General features: G+C 40.2%; 1 protein-coding gene across 6 annotated transcripts in view; it reads right to left on the bottom strand.

Annotated features, from left to right (window-relative positions):
• The window catches only part of MLIP (muscular LMNA interacting protein), a 441,771-nt gene that overhangs the window by 149,039 nt on the left and 274,989 nt on the right, over positions 1-17,743 (bottom strand). For all 6 annotated transcript variants that reach the window (XR_012318421.1, XR_012318420.1, XM_073675418.1 and 3 more), the window contains 3 exons: positions 14,637-15,014; positions 4,294-5,676; positions 3,192-3,263 (listed from right to left, as the gene is read on the bottom strand). Coding sequence is in view for 4 of the 6 variants with exons in the window: in XM_073675418.1 (XP_073531519.1) it covers positions 3,192-3,263; positions 4,294-5,676; positions 14,637-15,014 (1,833 nt within the window). In the remaining 2 variants the exon portion in view is untranslated. The remainder of the gene's footprint in view (positions 1-3,191; positions 3,264-4,293; positions 5,677-14,636; positions 15,015-17,743) is intronic.

Raw genomic sequence — 17,743 nt, 5'->3', positions numbered from 1 at the left:
TTGTCCCTGGCCGCCATTTAAAAGCATGTTATTTTCTGAAACACTAAAACTTTTCAGAAAAAACATTCATGTCTGCAATGATGGAGCCATGGTTCGGGCAGTATGAATCAGCTATCTGTTCCTTTTATCTATTCCCAATATAATGTTATGCTAAGATATGTATGGAACAGACTCATTCTTTGCTGGACAATTACCATAAGTTAAAAGAACAATACATTTTTTCCATTTATTTCTCGACATTCACATCAATTTCTCCATATTTTGCTAGTAATATTGTATGCCTATGTCTATTCCTGAGACACCATTTTAATTGTGAATTCCCTTTCTCTACTGTTCTATGTAGCATGTAAGAATTTATATGACTTCATTATTGTATTACCAACTTATAGATAAAATACCAGTTATTGTTTACATGTCAACCCACAGAAAAAAAGGATTTTATGGATTTTATACAACCCGCAGTAAAATGGCTAAATTGTTATATGATAATGCAAGTGATGAAACATTGGTTAGATAGTGCTGCAACTTTCAAGGTCTAGAGCTCTGGACTTTGAATAGGATACTCAAATATTTGCTATTGAGGTTAGTTTTCCAAGATATTGAAATGTTGCCCTCAGTCACAAAAAATACATTAGTTCAAAAAAGAGCACCCATTTATTTATTCCTTGCTATTCCAGTAACATGTCCTATTCCCTTCCTGCCGGTCTTCTGTTTTTCTGACTACAGTTATTATAAGCTGAATACCCTACATGACTGCAACAGCCAATCACTGGACTCCTGACACTAGACAGCCGAGGGCTATTCTTGGCTCTTGTGGCAAACTGGGGTATCTACTCCGCAGCCAGGTAAACAAAAGAGGAAGGGGAATTGGCAATGCACCAGAAAGTACTCATATTCGAGATGAACTAAGGTCCTAAGTGAAATTCCACATGCATTTGTATTGTTTAATCCATTTATAAATTATGTAACATTTGGACTTCATGGTATTTTCTCTGTATTCACAGGTAAAACTAAGTTTTACAAAGTTTTAGATATTGTACTCTGTACAGATTATCATTTGACCACTACAGTTTGAGGCAAAATAGTAGACGAGATTAGCAGTGGATTTAAATCTGAGTGTAAGTTCATACATTTTGGGACAAACAAATATGTTATTTGTACACTGAATGGATATCTAATTGGTGAGTTTACAATGGAGAACAATTTGGATTTATAGGTTTAAAATAAACTAAAGATAGTATGTAACCCCTTCATGACATAGCCATTTTCCGTTTTTTGTTTTCATTTTTTACTCCCCATCTTCCAAGAGCTATAACTTTTTTATTTTTACGTCAATATAGCCATATGAGGGCTTGTTTTTTGCAGATGAGTTGTACTTTTGAATGACACTATTCATTCTACCACAAAGTGTACTGGAAGATGGGAAAAAATTCCAAGTGAGTTGAATTTGCAAAAAAAAAAGAGCAATTTCACAATTTTTGGGGGGTCTTTTATTTATCATGTTTACTATATGGTAAAACTGACCTGACAATATGATTCTTCAGGTTAGTCTGACTTATTGATTTTGTCGCCATTTTCCAAGAGCTGTAACGTTTTTCATTTTTCAGAATATGGGCCTGGGTGAGAGCTTATTTTTGGTGCTATGAGCAGATGTTTTTACTGATACTATGTTGGGATAACTACGATGTTTTGATCATCTGTTATTGCATTTTATTGCAATGTTGCCAAAAAAATGTTGGTGTTTGTTTTTTTCTCATTACGCCGTTTACCGATCGGATTAATTTATTTTATGTTTGATAGATTGGACATTTACGAATGCGGAGATACTAAATGTGTGCTTTTTTTCAACTGCTTTATTTTAATGGGGCAAAAGAGGGGTGATTTGAACTTTTGTGTTTTTTGGGTTTTTTTTCATATTTTTTAAAATAGAGATTTAACAAGTTCACAGAAGTGGGCAGAGCTCTACTCCTCCAAAGGATGTTAGAGGCACATGATGGCTGATTGAATCAACGACCATTTTCAGGGAAAAATGTGGGCTCAGTGTGCAAGCCCACAACAAAGGCAAGGACACAACATATGACGTTAATTTACGTCAAAGGTCTTAAAGGAGTTAATGCCAATCTGCAGCATGAAAAGCCATCAAGATAGTATTTTGAGTCAGAAAAGACTTGGCTTCTACAAAATAAAGTATTATTTTACCCCTCTATAAAACAATCAATAAATGACACATTCTGGGAAACATACAGAGAAAACTGTGCCACTCTTAGGGCAGAGTAAGACAGCTATATAAATCGAAGCAAGTTTGGAACGCAGTGCACGGACTGGCTGGAGTCTCTTCTGACCCGAGCATGACAGCTGCATAGAAATAAATGCAGCTGTCACGCTTGGGTCAGGAGAGCCACCAGCCAATGGCAATACACCGGTAAGTCTGTGTTTTGCGTTTCAATCTCGCTATGTTTTATACAGCCGTCTGACTCTGCCCTTAGGGTATGTGCACACAGAGTCTTTTAAGGAGTCTTTTGGAGCGGGTTCTCTCTAAAAAAATGCCTGAAAAATAACTCAGAAACACACTTGAAAGACTCTTAATATTCATTGTAAAACAACTTTCTCGTCATATGGTTCGTGTTTTGCATATTTTTCTTCCCCTTCAGGTTTTAAAAAACACTCAATGGGAGAAAATAAAGTGGATGTGACATCTTTAAAGGATATCTTGATGTGAAATGCTCCAAAGTAGGTACAGTCAAATGAAAAACTACAAAAAATCTCTTTAAAACCTCTTCAGGAAACACTTCAGTAAACAAAAAGTTTCTTGAATGGGTTTACACTAGAAAGCTTGCAGTTTTACCTTTAAACTTTATGTTTAAAGGAAATGCAATTTGTCACAAAATCCAAAAGCATTTTGTTATTCTCAACTGTAAGATTACGGGACATGATGCTACAAGATTTGCTGATGGGTGGAAGTGAGAACAGACCAAAGAAAGAGGTAGATATCCTTCTTGTAAAACAAGATACTGAATAGTTTTGTCAATGTAAAATATTCATATTTGGATTTGTCACATTGTCAGCACAGTCAGAAATGAATTACTGCATATATTTACAATATTGTATACGCATTTAAGGTTTTCACGTATAAAAGTCAGCATATCTATAAAAGTACAAAATATTTTACCACCAAGGAAATGGTCACTCACCTTTTGATCCAGAAGTAATGTATTCGTAGGAATTGCAGCGAATGATTTGTAGCTTGACTTGATTTTGTATAACTAAAAGTTACAAAAAACAGAAGCTTTTTTATACAGAGCCTAACTGTACTTTTTAAGTATATGTTAGGTATGGAGTTTTTGTCATGTGATAATTATCTCCCGTCCATTGTTCAGGAATGGTGTATTTAATAATGAATAGATTACCTTCAAAAGTTGCATTTTCAAGTCGATTTGACTTAGTTTGCTAAAACTAAGCAAAACACAGTATATCTAAAAGTTTAAAATTAAATGAAATTTTCTTCTAAGACTATATATTTTCTGTTGTTACTGAATCAGCACTAGAATATATTATATAGTTACAATTAGTGTGCGGTTTGCAATTTTATATTCACATATAGCGCAAACAAGCCAAAAAATAATACCATAGTTAACATTTCTGTGTATATTGTTTGCTTAGTTGATTTAGCTATCTAATTGAAAACATTAGAATAATTTATATAACAATGTTATAATTTAAATTACAATAATTTACAATCATAATCCTCTATTGTTTCTGATAAAGAGCCAACTAAAACATGCTTTGCATGCACCTAATGCTAGCCAAAATATAAACATATGGGCTTTGCACTTCCAATTCTTTGTGCTTAGGAGTTTTATTAGTTCAGGAAATCCAACGGTACATTTTAGTCAACGTAGATCTTAGTTAAACAAAGGAAGATCAGCAGCCATCATATTGGACAATGAGCTTGAAGTGGAAGTTTATAGACTGGTAGTTTATTTATTAGCACTGTAATATTTTATATTTTTCAGTGTTTTTATAAAGACATGTTTTTGGACAATGTTTTAACTCTTCTTGTCCTGCTCACCCTAACTTCTCTACTTACAATTCAAAATGTGAAAACTTATTTATCTTGGCAATACCTTTATGATAAAATTATCATTGAAAAAAATTGCTAATAATTAGAAGGAAAGTTTTTCCCTTACATTGATATTTGACAATGAATTCTAGCAAGGCAAAAAAAGGTCATACGTGCACTTCTTAATGTAATGCTTTTATCATGCATGAAAAATACATATAAATTATCTATACCTTTTTATTTTCAAGGTCAGAAAGCTGAGACAATGAACTTCTTGATGGCAGTTCGCATGATCTTGACAGGGCTGATCTTGGCTGTGCAGTAATGTTAGTGGATAATGAGCAAAATGGTGCATTCTTTTTTGATACTTCTGAACTAAAAGACTGACACAGTGAGTTTGGGTTCAGTGATTGGTATGTGTCCTGATCTGTCTCCATATTTTCTATACATATTAGGGCTGACTGATTTTTTCCAATAGCCATAGAGGAATTAGATATTACATGGCATGGAAGTGAACTCTCACTTGAAGCATAAGAAGTTGATCTAAATTGACCTCTCGGTGAAGAATACTTTTTCATATCACTTTTCCTTTCATCAGGTAAGTGACGGAGGGACTGATCAAAGTGAGAAGGAGGAGGAAGCAATGTAACTCTTTTGGATTTACCAAGAACAGAATATTTTTTTATTGGTGTATATGGTAGCCTGCTTATTGGAGGCTTTTCATTCAAGGATAAAATATGTTCCCTACTAGAGTTGGGTGATGTTGTTGGCCTTTTATGCAGTTGAGAAGACAGCACTATAGATCCTTTCTGAGCAAGTTGATCACTTGCATTTGGCTTAAAATGAATTGAGTCTGGGGAAAGTGTTCTGTTTGGACTTTGGTGGAATGGAAATTCACCATGCAATATATCAGCCTCTGACGATGATGGCATAATTTCAGCTTTTCTTTGAAAATGTATCATTTTGGGCTCTCTTGGATAATCTAGTGAAAAACAGGATATAGCTTTTCTAGGTACATTTGGAATCATAGACAACTTCTTATAAGCAGAAGGTGTAGGGGAAGTTGTCTTAGGCTCAGATTGATAATGTTGATCAGGAGAAATTGTTCTTTTCGAACTTGATCGCTTTGATTTTAGTAAGGAAGTTAAAAATGAAAGTCGTGATGAAACAGGTGAAGTAGCATCTGGTTTTGGAATTGGAGATGTGCTTTCATTCATACTACAGATTGTTGAAGAAGATCCAAAAAACGGAGAGCTCAATGGGCTAGGGCTACGGCAAAGTGGATATTTTGTAACATGTATAGGAAGAGGTGACAATACATTTGACCGTCCACTCTGATTTATGTATGAAGTTTTGTATTCTGACACTTCTAAATCAGTTGGAGAATGCAAGGATCTTCTGGTGTATAAACTCACTGGAGATTCTCTTGTCAAAGTATGTAATGAATTAGAATTTATTGGTTTAAAAGGTGTATGAAAAGTGCCTTTAACTGTACTCTTAAGTTTATCTACATTAGAATTAGTGATTTCTCCTGAATATCTTACTGTCTTCTTATCTGGGTATGAGACATTTGATAATTGGGGAGAATGTGAGTCCATGCCAACAGAACACATTTGCTAAAGAGAGGAAAAAAAGAAAATTAAAACAATGGAAGAAATTAACACAGGTAACACTTCTTGGTTATTGTTACAACTTTATTTCTGAATAAACGGAAATGATTCAACTTTTCTGATAATTTTGGCAACTCTTGAAGCCATCATTTTCCTTCTTTTAGATATCTCTTGCTTATGTCTCTATTTTTTGCTAATTTATTTGCATCAACAATGTTTCAATTAATGATACATATGACATTATGATTTCACTCCACTATATTCACATAATGAGTCAATGCAGAACAGCAAAACTAAATTGAAATGAAAAAAAAATACTATTATCTAAAGTAATGGATAATTGGCAACAAAGTAATTTTATTCTATTTAAAAATCTACACAATTCTATTTTTTTCATAAAAAAAGAAAAATAAGTATATTTCACTTTGTTGAATCCATAAAAGTCTAATGTTTAAAAATATAAAATGAACCGATACAGTAAATGCTGTAAAGAAGAAAATAAATAAACAAGGCCCCACAAATCTTCATTGATGGAAAAATAAAGTTGTAGTTCTAACAAAATGCTAAGATAAACAACTTTTTTCTGTATTTTTATAAGTATATATATATTTTTATAAAAAATAAGCTAGCCATTGCTGTAATTGTACTGCCCTGCAGTGCAAAATCAAGTTGCCAGCTAATCTTAAACCAGATCAGCTATGTACCTGAGGAAGTGGACGGGACGTCCACGAAACGCGTAGTAATCGTAGCTTTTAACAATAAACTACAAGATTGTTTAATTATACAATCTCGTCATATTTCTTCACTACGGAGGAGCGCGGATTTTTTACCAGCACCTACTTCATCCTACTACAGACTACCTACAAGATCCCTAGGGATTCTGTGCTGTCTGCAGCCCTTCGTCACTAATTCTTACATGAGTTGTGCATTTCACAACTCATTAAGGTGAGCACATTTTCTTTTTACCCACTTGGTTGTTGTTGGATAACAGCGCTATTGCGCCCCTATCTTTCTACTTATTTTCAATCTTAAACCATGATAGAATTGAATTTTTTACCACTTAAAATTTGTGTTCAAACTACAACTTGTCCTGCAAAAACAAGTCCACATGTGGATTTTTTAATGATAAACAACAGTTATGGCTCTTGGAACAAGGTGAGAAAAAAATGAAAATGTAAGATTGAAAATTAGCCTCATCAAGACGAGGTTGAAATTCACATCAGTTGGTGTACAGTACAGACCAAAAGTTTGGACACACCTTCTCATTTAAAGATTTTTCTGTATTTTCATGACTATGAAAATTGTACATTCACACTGAAGGCATCAAAACTATGAATTAACACATGTGGAATTATATACTTAACAAAAAAGTGTGAAACAACTGAAAATATGTCTTATATGCTAGGTTCTTCAAAGAAGCCACCTTTTGCTTTGATGACTGCTGTGCACACTCTTTCCATTCTCTTGATGAGCTTCAAGAGGTAGTCACCGGAAATGGTTTTCACTTCACAGGTGTGCCCTGTCAGGTTTAATAAGTGGGATTTCTTGCCTTATAAATGGGGTTGGGACCATCAGTTGTGTTGTGCAGAAGTCTGGTGGAGACACAGCTGATAGTCCTACTGAATAGACTGTTAGAATTTGTATTATAGCAAGAAAAAAGCAGCTAAGTAAAGAAAAACGAGTGGCCATCATTACTTTAAGAAGTGATGGTCTGTCAGTCTGAAAAATTGGGAAAACTTTGCAAGTGTCTCCAAGTGCAGTTGCAAAAACCATCAAGCGCTACAAAGAAACTGGCTCACATGAGGACCGCCCCAGGAAAGGAAGACCAAGAGTCACCTCTGCTTCTGAGGATAAGTTTATCCGAGTCACCAGCCTCAGAAATTGCAGGTTAACAGCAGCTCAGATTAGAGACCAGGTCAATGCCACACAGAGTTCTAGCAGCAGACACATCTCTTCAACAACTGTTAAGAGGAGACTTTGTGCAGCAGGCCTTCATGGTAAAATAGCTGCTAGGAAACCACTGCTAAGGACAGGCAACAAGCAGAAGAGACTTGTTTGGGCTAAAGAACACAAGGAATGGACATTAGACCAGTGGAAATCTGTGTTTTGGTCTGATGAGTCCAAATTTGAGATCTTTGGTTCCAACCACCGTGTCTTTGTGCGACGCAGAAAAGGTGAACGGATGGACTCTACATGCCTGGTTCCCACCGTGAAGCATGGAGGAGGAGGTGTGATGGTGTGGGGGTGCTTTGCTGGTGACACTTTTGGGGATTTATTCAAAATTGAAGGCATACTGAACCAGCATGGCTACCACAGCATCTTGCAGCGGCATGCTATTCCATCCGGTTTGCGTTTAGTTGGACCATCATTCATTTTTCAACAGGACAATGACCCCAAACACACCTCCAGGCTATTTGACCAAGAAGGAGAGTGATGGGGTGCTACACCAGATGACCTGAACCCAATCGAGATGGATTAGGGTGAGCTGGACCGCAGAGTGAAGGCAAAAGGGCCAACAAGTGCTAAGCATCTCTGGGAAATCCTTCAAGATTGTTGGAAGACGATTTCCGGTGACTACCTCTTGAAGCTCATCAAGAGAATGCCAAGAGTGTGCAAAGCAGTCATCAAAGCAAAAGGTGGCTGCTTTGAAGAGCCTAGAATATAAGACATATTTTCACTTGTTTCACACTTTTTTGTTAAGTATATAATTCCACATGTGTTAATTCATAGTTTTGATGCCTTCAATGTGAATGTACAATTTCCATAGTCAAGAAAATACAGAAAAATCTTTAAATGAGAAGGTGTGTCCAAACTTTTGGTCTGTACTGTATGTTCACATGTGGTAGTGTCAGTTTCTATAATTGAAAATACATTTTGACAAACCCCTTCCAGTTGTATCAAAGAATTGCAAACAGTTCTGAAATAAATGTGCCATATGTGAATACATATTCTTAAACTGAATATTCACATTTTTAACAAAATGTTGATTTATATCCAAAATTGTGCATCAATTCATTGTTTTAATATATTTTATAGTGACTGAGCATTGATTTCTTATTCAAAGCTCAAGATCACAAAAGTGACAACAGTTACCTTTATGTTTTTTCACATCAGAATCTACAACTTTGTGCCTTATAATAATAGTTCCCATTTCTCTGATATCTACCTCTAAGCTGATATTTTGGAATCATTTATTGCATCATTTATTTTCTACATTTTATAAAATCGATAAAAAAGCTTATGGCGGTTTTCATCTGGTAGTCAAGGACAAAGTCTGCAAATAGCAGATTAGACCACATAGGCATAATAGCTTTAAAAACATTGCTTATACTGTATACTAGCAATTCTATTCATTGTTTTATCCCTAGGTGTGCAAAGATTAGTGATGATAAAATATAGTTTTTATTTCTTTTAAGCTTAAATGAAGATGGAAGCAATAGAGATAGGAAGAGTCAGATATTATATTATTCTGGATTGCAAATTACGATATTGCGGAAAATACAAAAGAAAGTTGATCAATACACATATTGTTTTTTTATTGGTATATGCTGCCCCATCATGTTATGTGCTTCCCCCATCCTGTTATCTGCTGGCCCCATCCTGTTATGTGCTGGTCCCATCCTGTTATGTGCTGGTCCCATCCTGTTATGTGCTGGCCCCATGCTGCTTGTGCTGGCCCCATGCTGCTTTGTGCTGGCCCCATGCCGCTTTGTGCTGGCCCCATGCCTCTTTGTGCTGGACCCCTGCTGCTTTGTGCTGGCCCCATGCTGCTTTGTGCTCCCCCATCCTCCATCAATTAAATAAAAAAAAAAACACTCCTACTCACTTTTCCATTGCTCCCCTGCAGCGCGTCATTTTACTAAAATGGATCTGGAATCAGCGCCTGCTCTCATGTGCATAGTGTATTCAAGAAAAAGGAACTTGAGTACGCATGTGCCCATACCGTGCTGTCCGGCGCCATTTTACACACTGCAAATGTGTCTTCATTAAAATGAAGGCTGACAGCGCGCTATACACATGCAATGATTCCGACACCGCACTCCTACCTAGGCCTCTGGCCCAAACAGGGTCGCTGTGGCAACACTCATCCCGGTCAGGTATGTACTTATGGCACCAGAGATCATGGTATGCATTCAGTGCCTACACACACGGCGATCTCCAGCGCTATATACTCCTCTTATCTGTAATGGCTGGATGTGTTCTTCTGCCTGGGGCCAGACTGCGCAGGTGCATCATGCTTGCGTAATCTATAGAGTCTTCGGACAGACGGACACATCCCTGGTTATATTATAGACTAGCTATTGAACCCGTTCTATGCCCGGGTGGCGAGCATTTTTATTGGTATATGGTCTCCAATGCTGCCCCCATCCTGTCCCCACCATCCTATCCTGGTATGCATGGCATCCTTCATCCCCATCCTGGTATGCATGGCACCCCTCATCCCCATTCTGGTATGCATGGCACTCCTCATCCCTATCCTGGTATGCATGGCACCCCTCATCCCTATCCTGGTATGCATGGCACCCCTCACCCCCAATCCTGGAATGCATGGCACCCCTCACCCCTAATCCTGGTATGCATGGTATCCCTCATCCTGGTATGCATGGCACCCCTCACCCCCATCCTGGTATGCACGACACTCCTCATCCCTATCCTGGTATGCATGGCCCTTCATCCGAATCCTGGTATGCATGGCACCCCTCATCTCCAATCCTGGTATGCATGGCACCCCTCATCCCCAATCCTGGTATGCATGGCACCCCTCATCCCCAATCCTGGTAAGCATGGCACCCCTCATTCCCAATCCTGGTATGCATGGCACCCCTCATTCCCAATCCTGGTATGCATGGCTCCCTCATTCCCAATCCTGGTATACATGGCTCCCTCATCCTCAATCTTGGTATGCATGGCACCCCTCATCTCCAATCCTGGTATGCATGGCACCCTCACCCCCAATCCTGTTATGCATGGCACCCCTCATCCTGGTATGCATGGCTCCCTCATCCCCAATTCTGGTATGCATGGCTCCCTCATCCCCAATCCTCGTATGCATAGCTCTCCTCATCCCTATCCCGGTATGCATGGGCCCCTCATCCCCAATCCTGGTATACATGGTACCCCTCATCCCTATCCTGGTATGCATGGCCCCTCATCCGAATCCTGGTATGCATGGCCCCACCACATCTCTATCCTGGTATGCATGGCCCCCCCATCCCCAATCCTGGTATGTATGGCCCCCTCATCCCAAATCCTGGTATGCATGGCACCCCTCATCCCTACCCTGGTATGCATGGCACCCCTCATCCCCAATCCTGGTATGCATGGCACCCCTCATCCTCAATCCTGGTATGTATGGCACCCCTCATTTCAAATCTGGTATACATTGCACCCCTCATCCCAATCCTGGTATGCAAGGCCCCCTCATCCTAAATTTGGTATGCATGCCACCCTCATTCCAATCCTGGTATGTATGGTACCCAATCCCTCATCCTGGCATGCATGGCACCACTCATCCCCCAAACATGGTATGCATGGCACCCCATCCCTCATCCTGGCATGTATGGTACCACTCATCCCTATCCTGGTATGTATGGTACCCCTCATCCTGGTATGCATGGCACCCCATCCCTCATCCTGGTATGTATGGTACCCCTCATCCCTATCCTGATATGTATGGTACCCCTCATCCTGGTATGTATGGCCTCCTCATCCCCAAATCCTGGTACGCATGGCACCCAATCCCTCATTCTAGTATGCATGGCACCCCTCATCCTTATTCTGGTATGCATGGCACCCCATCACTTATCCTGGTATGCATGGTACCCCTCATACCTATTCTGGTATGCATGGTACCCCACATCCTGATATGCATGGCACCCTTCATCCCTATTCTGGTATGCATGACACCCCTCACACCCCAATCCTGGTATGCATGGTCCCCTCACCCCCCAATCCTGGTATGCATGGTCCCCTCACCCTCCAATCCAGGTATGCATGGTCCCCTCACCCCCCAATCCTGGTATTTATGGTACCCCTCATCCTGGTATGCATGGTCCCCTCACCCTCCCAATCCTGGTATGTGTGGTCCCCTCACCCCCCAATCCTGGTATGCATGGTCCCCTCACCCTCCAATCCTGGTATGCATGGTTTCCTCACCCCCCAATCCTGGCATGGCACCCCATCCCTCATCCTGGTATGCATGGTACCACTGATCCCTATTCTGGTATGCATGGCACCCCTCACACCCTAATCCTGGTATGCATGGTCCCTTCACCCTCCAGTCCTGGTATGCATGGTTCCCTCACCCCCCAATCCTGGTATGCATGGTTCCCTCACCCCCCAATCCTGGTATGTGTGGTACCCCTCATCCTGGTATGCATGGTCCCCTCACCCCACCAATCCTGGTATGCGTGTTTCCCTCACCCCCCAATCCTGGTATGCATGGTCCCCTCACCCCCCAATCTTGGTATGCATGGTCCCCTCACCCCCTCAATCCTGGTATGCATGGTCCCCTCATCCCTCAATAATGGTATGTGTGGTACCCCTCATCCTGGTATGCATGGTCCCCTCACCCCCCAATCCTGGTATGTGTGGTACCCCTCACCCCCCAATCCTGTTATGCATGGTCCCCTCATCCCCCAATCCTGGTATGTGTGGCACCCCTCATCCTAGTATGCATGATCCCCTCACCCCACAATCCTGGTATGCATGGTCCCCACACACCCCAATCCTGGTATGCATGGTCCCTTCACCACCCAATCCTGGTATGCATGGTCCCCTCACCCCACAATCCTGGTATGCATGGTCCCCTCACCCTCCAATCCTGGTATGTGTGGTATCCCTCCATCCTGGTATGCATGGTCCCCTCACCCCAATCCTGGTATGTGTGGCCCCCTCACCCTCCAATCCTGGAATGTATGGCACCCCTAATCCCTTTCACGCTGCACACACATACAAAAAAATAAACACTTATACTCACCTTTCTTCCCTGTGCTCCAGCGCTGCTGTGTGCTGTTGTGCCGGAGGCCGGGGGAGGAGTGTGGCACCGGAGTATGCGCTGTCTGGCGCTGTTTTGCTGAAGACACACCGCAAATGTGTCTTTAGTAAAGTGGCGCTGGATAGCACTATGCGCATGCGCCGATTCCGACGCCTCACTCCTGCCCTGGTCTCCAGCGAAGAGAGGTGCAGTGGCAACGCTCCTCTCGGTCAGGTAAGTATGGCGCCGGAGATCGCAGTATGCGTTCAGTGTCTACGCATACAGTGATCTCCGGCTCCATACACACTCCTCTTACCTGTAACGGCTCCATGCGCGCTTCTGTCTGGAGCCAGACTGCACAGGCGTGTCGCACTAGCGCAGTCTATAAAGGCTTTAGACAGAGACACGCATCCCCGGTTATATTATAGACACAGTTATATTGTAACAAACTGTTTGAAACACTTTGTCAATCCAGCTCACTGTTTCTCTTCTCAAATCCGTAATACTAAGGAGATCCTATAAGGAGATCCTAAAAATATAACCTCCTGTGGGTACTTTTGGACTGGAGTTGAAAAACACTAGTCTAATCCTCCTGTTGCTAAAATACACAAGAGCAACAACATAAATCTCTTTCTTGACCTTTCCAGTCTTGACTCAAGATAAACAGGTATCATCCACATTGAAACAAAACACAAAAAATATTGTTACAGGGAAAATATATATGAAGTGACCTGAGTAGTCTCGAAAGCTTGCAATTTGTTACCATCTTTTCAGTTAGCCAGTTAGTTAGTTAAAAGGTATCAATAACGGAGCACTCTCGTATCTAAATATTTTTTTAAGAAATATTGTAAAATCTAAAGCCTTTGAATGTGAACATCGAGTGTTTCCATTCACTAAATGCAATAAGATTTTAGGGTTAAAGTAAATTAGAAAGGTTCACATCTTTTCATTAGGCAATGAATACTTAAGTGATTCCGAACCGTATTACCGTGAGAGAAGCACTTTACATTTTTACGACTGTGCCTTCTTGCTTTCTAACTACATAGGAGCTTGGCATACGAAAAGATAAAAAATTCTACAATTCTCTTAATTTTGCCACAGATTTGTTATTATGCATGATTCTCTAAGGTCAAATGCATATGACTGTAGGGCCATGTTCACACAGTCAATATTTGTTCAGGATTTTACATCAGCATTTGTAAGCCAAAGTAAGAAGTGGGTGAAAAATGCAGAAGCGGTGCATGTGTTTCTAATTTTCCTCTTCTTAGATTGTTCAACTAATGATTTTGGCTTACTCATGTACTCATGTAAAATACTGACCAAATACTGAGCATGCGAACTTGGCCTTACTGTGATAATAAAGGCATGAAATCTGTTTTTAGTATTTATTTTAATTTACTTGTTAAAGGGTTGTTCTACTACTTTTATAATAAGATGACCTATCCTCTGGATAGATCATCAATATCAGATTGGCGGAGGTCTGACTCCAGGTTTCTATCAATCAGCTGTTCTCAGCAGCTGGATATTAGCAGTTAGGGAGCTGAATATCAAAGCACCATCGACTGTCTAGTGGCTGCTGCTTGGTACTGTAGATCCACCCCTGGGCTGAGCTTTCCAACTCCCCAAATACTATCATCCAACCAAAGCAAGCAATGAGAACAGCTGATCGGTGGGGTGCTGAGAATCATACCACTACCAATCTGATGTTGTTGACCTATCCTAGAAATAGGTCATCAATACAAAAGTAATGGAACACATTTTTAAGTTTTTTTAAATATTTTATTAGCGTTTGCATTCATATTTTCTCCAAAGATAAAAATAATAGTATATAATATAGGTCATAAGGATCTCATCTTTGAGACTTGCTGTGTATTTAATAATGAGGCCAGGATTTTGCACAGACTTTATATTTTGTACATTGCTTCAAAGAATGCATCACATCAGATAGTAAAATATGTTATAATTGTTAGAGAAAGAGCGTTTCATGTACCTGTGATTCTCGATCACTAACACTTCGGCAGTCCTCTTGTGATCCAGTGACATAGATTTCATTAGCCTTTCCTTCTAATGGAGTTACTTTTGTCTGTTCCATTGTTGCTTGTTGAAGAGTTTCTCTGAATTCATATTTTGTTTCCTTAAAGGGCAGAGTCTGAGATTTTTTGGCAATTATTTCATCATCATCTGATTCCATCACGACAACAAATTCCGCTATGAAAAGGTCATGATGATTTATGTTCTCCGGATCATTTGAAGCAAATTCTTTCTGTGGAGAACATTCTTGAGATGTTGGTTTGTGAACTGTTTTGAAAATTCTTTGAGGTGATTCATGCATGGTTTCCTCTATAAATTTTTCAGGGATGTCTTCGGGCTAGAGGGAGACGTATATAGTAAAACAAACAGTTCAATAACTAACTAATCAAAGGATACAAAGGTGATTTTCACTCCTTTTCCTAATGAAAATCATAACTGCATTGAGTAATTTTTACTGCACAATTGTTAAATTATGATACTGAAAATTGTAACAGTAAGAGAATCATCAAATGGTCTGGAATATTGGGTTGTGTGCAGTCAGCCATCCATTCAATATGAAATATTGATCACAATTAGTATAGCACTATATTGAAACAAAAAAACTCCAATCTCAATTATGGTTTCCACAGAGTAAGACAACCTTCTACTTATACGCTGTATAATAAATGACAATGTTCAAAGCATAGACAGCACTGTTAAATAAAATATATTGTAATTTAAAGGAAACCTGTTACATGAAAAATGCTTTTAACCTGCAGATATGGGGTTAATCTTCAGATTAATAGCATTCTGAACATGTCCGATGACGGCACTCAGAGACCCGCTTCCGGGAGGAAATTAACTTTATTCTTTCCAGCAGTGTTCCTATTTCAGTCATAGGGGTGGTGCTAGCTGGTTCAGTCACCGCTCTGTGTACAGAGAGCAGGGGCTGTACAGCACCCCCAGCAGTGACTGACAGCCGGTCCTAATGCTGTGCTTCTGTCAGTCAGATTAACTCCATATCTGCAGGTTCATAGCATTTTTCACTTGACAGGTTCCCTTTAACAGAATATGATGAAACTTTGTATTTTCATGTAGTTAGAAGGTGTTTTTTTCAGTGTTTATTTATAGCATGACGCTACACTTGTAAGTATATCATTTTTGTGTTTTGAAGCTCAAAAGAAAGGATTTCTTGAAAACCCAGATGAAGTTGAATTGTCCGTTTCGCTACCATATATCACAATATTTAAACAGTATATTTCCATTCAAAGTATCCAACTCAATGAAAGCTCTCATAATGCAAATAGGCTCTACTACACTAAGAAGAAAATTGCCTTTCTACTGCCACCTATAAAAAGCTTCCTTTTAAAGGGAATCTGACAGGAGCTTCATGCTGCTAAAACAACAGGCAGCATGAATCTAACACTAGCTGCATTATTGCAGCCATGCAAAGTTGATCAAGGGCCATGCGTTTGGGATGACTGGTTTAAGGGACTGGACCCAAGCCCTGCCCCACTTTGCTAGACTGACAGGTCTCTTCTTATATACCCATGGGAATGCCTCTTGAACTAGTCATCTGAGATGCATATCACCCCTGCAAGCACTTCATAGTATGTTTCCTATGAAACATAAAAAAGTTTTTTAGAGGAAACTAAACATGGCTGAAATAACAGTGTCTAATTCATGCTGCCCATGTTTAGGGCATCATGAATCTCTTTATGTGTTCCCCTTAAATCAATATATAATCTATCAAAAAGCTTTGACATTGAAAGGGCAATTACCTACAGTATACAGTAGGTTGCATTAAAGAGACAGTGATCCTTCTTTTGAGCCAAGTTTACAAAGTTGCATCTGAATAAACCAAGGTTTGTTCAGATTTAAAATCTTTAGTTTTTCTCCTGAATTTGATGGATTTACGTATCAGGACATAATAATAAAAGTGGGTCCTTAATATTTTTTTAAAATGAGGTAAATACAACCTCAGATGAACAACAAAACATGACAAATTACCGTATTTTTTGGACTGTAAGAGGCACACTACTATAAGACACTCCTCAGGTTTAGACAGTAAAAAATAGAAAAAACATTTTTCCTGTTAATTAAAACTTTCCAAGTAAAGTGGAGGGGTCATTATCACTAATTTTAATGTACTAGGGTACTAGGGTAAAATAGGGAAGTAATAAATCTATTGTTAGTGTTTCTCTGCAGAGTGTGTATTATACACACACAGCTCTGCTAAATTTACATGGACACACACAGCTCTGCTATATATGCACATATAGACATACACAGCTCTGCTACAAGCACATATAGACACATACAGATCTGCTACATAAGCAGATTTAGACACAGCTCTGCTACATATGCATATATAGAGACAACTCTACTACATCTATAATATAAGGCGGGATGCGTGTCTCTGTCTGAAGCCTCGATAGACTGCGCATGCGTGATGCGCAGTCTGGCTCCAGAGAGAAGACCCGCATCCAGCCGTTACAGGTAAGAGGAGTGTATGGCGCCGGAGATCGCGCGGTATGCGTAGACACTGAACGCATACCGCGATCTCCGGCGCCATACTTACCTGACCGGGAGGAGCGTTGCCGCGGCGCCTCTCTTTGCTGGAGACTGGGGGCGGAGTGAAGGCGTCGGACCAGCGTGTGCGCATTGCGCTATCCGGCGCCATTTTACTGAAGACACATTTACAGTGTGTCTTCAGCAAAATGGCGCCGGACAGCGCGGTGCTCCGGTGCCGCACTCCTCCCCCGGACTCCGGCAGAAAGGACGCAGCAGCGCTGGAATACAGAGAAGAAAGGTGAGTATAACTGTTTATTTTTTTTGTATGTGTGTACAGTGTGAAAGGGATGAGGGGGCCACACATAACAGGATTGTGGGGTAAGGGGACCATGCATATATCAGGATTGGGGGGTGAGGGGTACCACACATACCAGGATTGGGGGGTGAGGGGTACCACACATACCAGGATTGGGGGTGAAGGGTACCACACATACAAGGATTGGGGGTGAAGGGTACCACACATACCAGGATTGGGGGTGAGGGGTACCACACATACCAGGATTGGGGGCGAGG

Source organism: Phyllobates terribilis, unplaced genomic scaffold (genome assembly GCF_046119375.1).
Source record: "Phyllobates terribilis strain yellow unplaced genomic scaffold, ASM4611937v1 Scaffold_3__8_contigs__length_932513732, whole genome shotgun sequence".
Lineage (NCBI taxonomy): Eukaryota > Metazoa > Chordata > Amphibia > Anura > Dendrobatidae > Phyllobates > Phyllobates terribilis.
The sequence above is the reverse complement of the archived record's forward strand: the minus strand, read 5'-3'. Positions and strand labels throughout refer to the sequence as shown.